Source organism: Frankliniella occidentalis, unplaced genomic scaffold, assembly GCF_000697945.3.
Source record: "Frankliniella occidentalis isolate FOCC.00 unplaced genomic scaffold, Focc_3.1 Scaffold68, whole genome shotgun sequence".
Classification (NCBI taxonomy): Eukaryota; Metazoa; Arthropoda; class Insecta; order Thysanoptera; family Thripidae; genus Frankliniella; species Frankliniella occidentalis.
Window position 1 is genome coordinate 789,792 of NW_026267198.1, and position 2,433 is coordinate 792,224.

The 2,433-nt window shown below is 43.2% G+C and overlaps 2 protein-coding genes across 2 annotated transcripts; both read left to right on the forward strand.

Moving 5' to 3' along the window:
* The first annotated feature begins 464 nt into the window (after positions 1 to 464).
* On the forward strand, positions 465 to 1,321 carry LOC127749606 (uncharacterized). Its single transcript, XM_052268398.1, has 4 exons — positions 465 to 468; positions 559 to 800; positions 878 to 1,074; positions 1,135 to 1,321. The coding sequence occupies exons 1-4, from the start codon at positions 465 to 467 to the stop codon at positions 1,319 to 1,321; spliced, it is 630 nt and encodes a 209-aa protein (XP_052124358.1).
* LOC127749595 (putative nuclease HARBI1) lies at positions 1,116 to 2,360 on the forward strand. The gene is made up of 2 exons (XM_052268387.1): positions 1,116 to 1,478; positions 1,555 to 2,360. The coding sequence occupies exons 1-2, from the start codon at positions 1,364 to 1,366 to the stop codon at positions 1,950 to 1,952; spliced, it is 513 nt and encodes a 170-aa protein (XP_052124347.1). The 5' UTR covers positions 1,116 to 1,363; the 3' UTR covers positions 1,953 to 2,360.
* The last annotated feature ends 73 nt before the right edge of the window (positions 2,361 to 2,433 follow it).

Below are 2,433 nucleotides of genomic sequence, written 5' to 3' on the forward strand. Positions count from 1 at the left end.
GGAGAGCGCACAGCTCGGTCTTCTCGTTGTTGCCCTAGGCTGGAGCAGCGCGCCCACGGCCCGGGCAAAATCTTTGCCGGACATCATCCCACAAGTCGTCAATCCCGCTGCTCGACTTGGCGTATCCGATCGCGCCTATGAAGCTCATGAGGGAGTGGAACCCGCCCAACCGCACGACCACCTTCTGCGTCAACTCTAAATGTGATGCCACAATCTGCACCACCTTGTTGAACAGCAGGGCTATTCCGTTTCGGTGCTAGCCAGGTCAAAGCGCTGGTTTAGCCGAGGCTAACAGGCGCTCCGTTTCCTCCGTTTCGCGTGGTTTCGATGGCTCGAACGGGCTCGACGGGGGGGTCCGATAGTCTCGCTCATTCCGTTGTTGCCAAATTGAACCATCACTGGATGAAATGAAATATAAACAACAAAGATGGCGGTCTCGCGCCTTACTTGTTTAATTTCTAGACATGGGTAAGTGATTGCACCTTTCACTCAGGACTCACAAGAATTTTTACTCGCAACGTTTGACATTATTTGTTTGTCTTCCGTTCATTCCTCTAGAAAATCAACAGTACCATGTCAACCAGCTGGATGACCCCATCCAGGAACACAGGAGGAGGATACTGGTCATGATTAGAAAACGTCGGCGGTTAAGGGATTATTCTAATCCATTTGACATCACCGTTGTCGAGTTTAACGCGCTCTACAGGATGCCTCAACACATTATGGTTGAACTTATTAACATCCTCGAACCGTATGTCAGGCAAAGGGTCTCTCGCCTGAGCGTTCCTTTCTACATGAAAGTAAGTTACCTTTTGCTGTTTATAGCATTTCATGTTCTTTGGCGGAGAGGGTTTTGACAATTATTTTTCTGTCTTAGGTTTTTTGCTCTGTTGCATTTTACGCTTCTGGGAGCTACCAAAGACCAGTTGGTGAGGGTGTGAACCACAATATTGCTCAAGGCACTGTCAGTAAGTGCGTAAAAGAAATAACTAATGCCCTCAATCATGCTGACATTCTCACCAGATTCATTCACCTTCCTGATACCATTGAGGAGCGGAATATTGTGATTGACAGGTATACAGTGCTCTATTGCTGACATTTCATTGTGGTTTAATTTGTGATTTCTTTGTTTAGGAACGCTTTGTTGGGCATGCCTAAAACTTTAGGTTATGTGGATGGCACCTTGGTGAAAATAGTCCCACCACCTCGGCCCAACCAGCACTATCGGTGCCGTAAAGGCTATCCAGCTATTAATGTTCTTATTGTAAGGCACCTCTCAGATTTGCTCGTGTATTGTTGCCATTTACGGGTGTTACCATAGCCTACTATTTCATTCCAGTTTTGCAATTCCAGTTTGGAAATCATGTATTGCAATGCCAGGTTTCCTGGCTCTTCCACAGATCCCTATATTTATAGGAATTCACCTTTACGCGATGCACTCCAAGTTGCATACTGGGAGAACAATTGTATTTCACTAGGTAAGTCTTGCTGAGGTCTTATCTATTTCTTGCTTACTGTTTCCCTATCGCGCTCACCAATTATATTTGTTTACAGGAGACTCTGCATTTCCTCATGAGCCGTGGATGATGACTCCTCTTGAGCAAGCTCCTTATGGCACTCCAGAGTATTCGTATAACAAACTTCATATGAAGTGTCGCAATGTAGTGGAGAGGTGCATCGGTGTCCTGAAGAATAGGTTCCGCTGTCTTCTTACTGATCGAACCCTTCACTATACACCTGGAAAGGCAGGGCAAATTGCTAATGCATGTGTTGTGTTACACAATTTTCTTGTTGCTAGGAGAGTGCACAATCCCCCACCTATTTTTGAGGAGCTAGGTAATGATGTTGCTGAACCTGACTTTCTTGGTTTACCACTCATTGCACAGGCTGATGCAATGCAGCAATTGCTAATAGATCATGCCCATAATCTGTGGTTGCATGACAACCTGTGAGTGTTCATGTTAGGGAGAATGTATTTTTTTAATTTTGACCTTTTCTTTAAGCTATTGCACTTTGTGTTCCTCAGGTTATTTATTGTTTGTATAGTTTAAAACTTATTATTGTTCCTGTGATGTTTCTGTATTTTTATTCTTCTAAATGGAATGTTGAGCTCATTGTCTAGTTTATCAATTGTTTCCAAGTTGACTACTGTATTTCTTTCGTTATTTAATTTTTCTATTATGCAGAGGTTGTGTACCCCTCGTTTGTGTTCAGTGTACAAATGAATTCTGTCAATAAACCCCTCTTTCAATTGGACATCTGCACTGGTTATTTGCCCTCAAGCCACCACACCATCTCATTCATGAAAGAAATTAGTCCGCATGAAATTGATTTAAAGTTAAAAGGTCTTTGATTTCTTGCACAATTTGTTACTAGAACTGCTTTGTCCCTTTTCTCCCTCTTAATGTGGATTCATCTTTTGGTTTGCTTTAA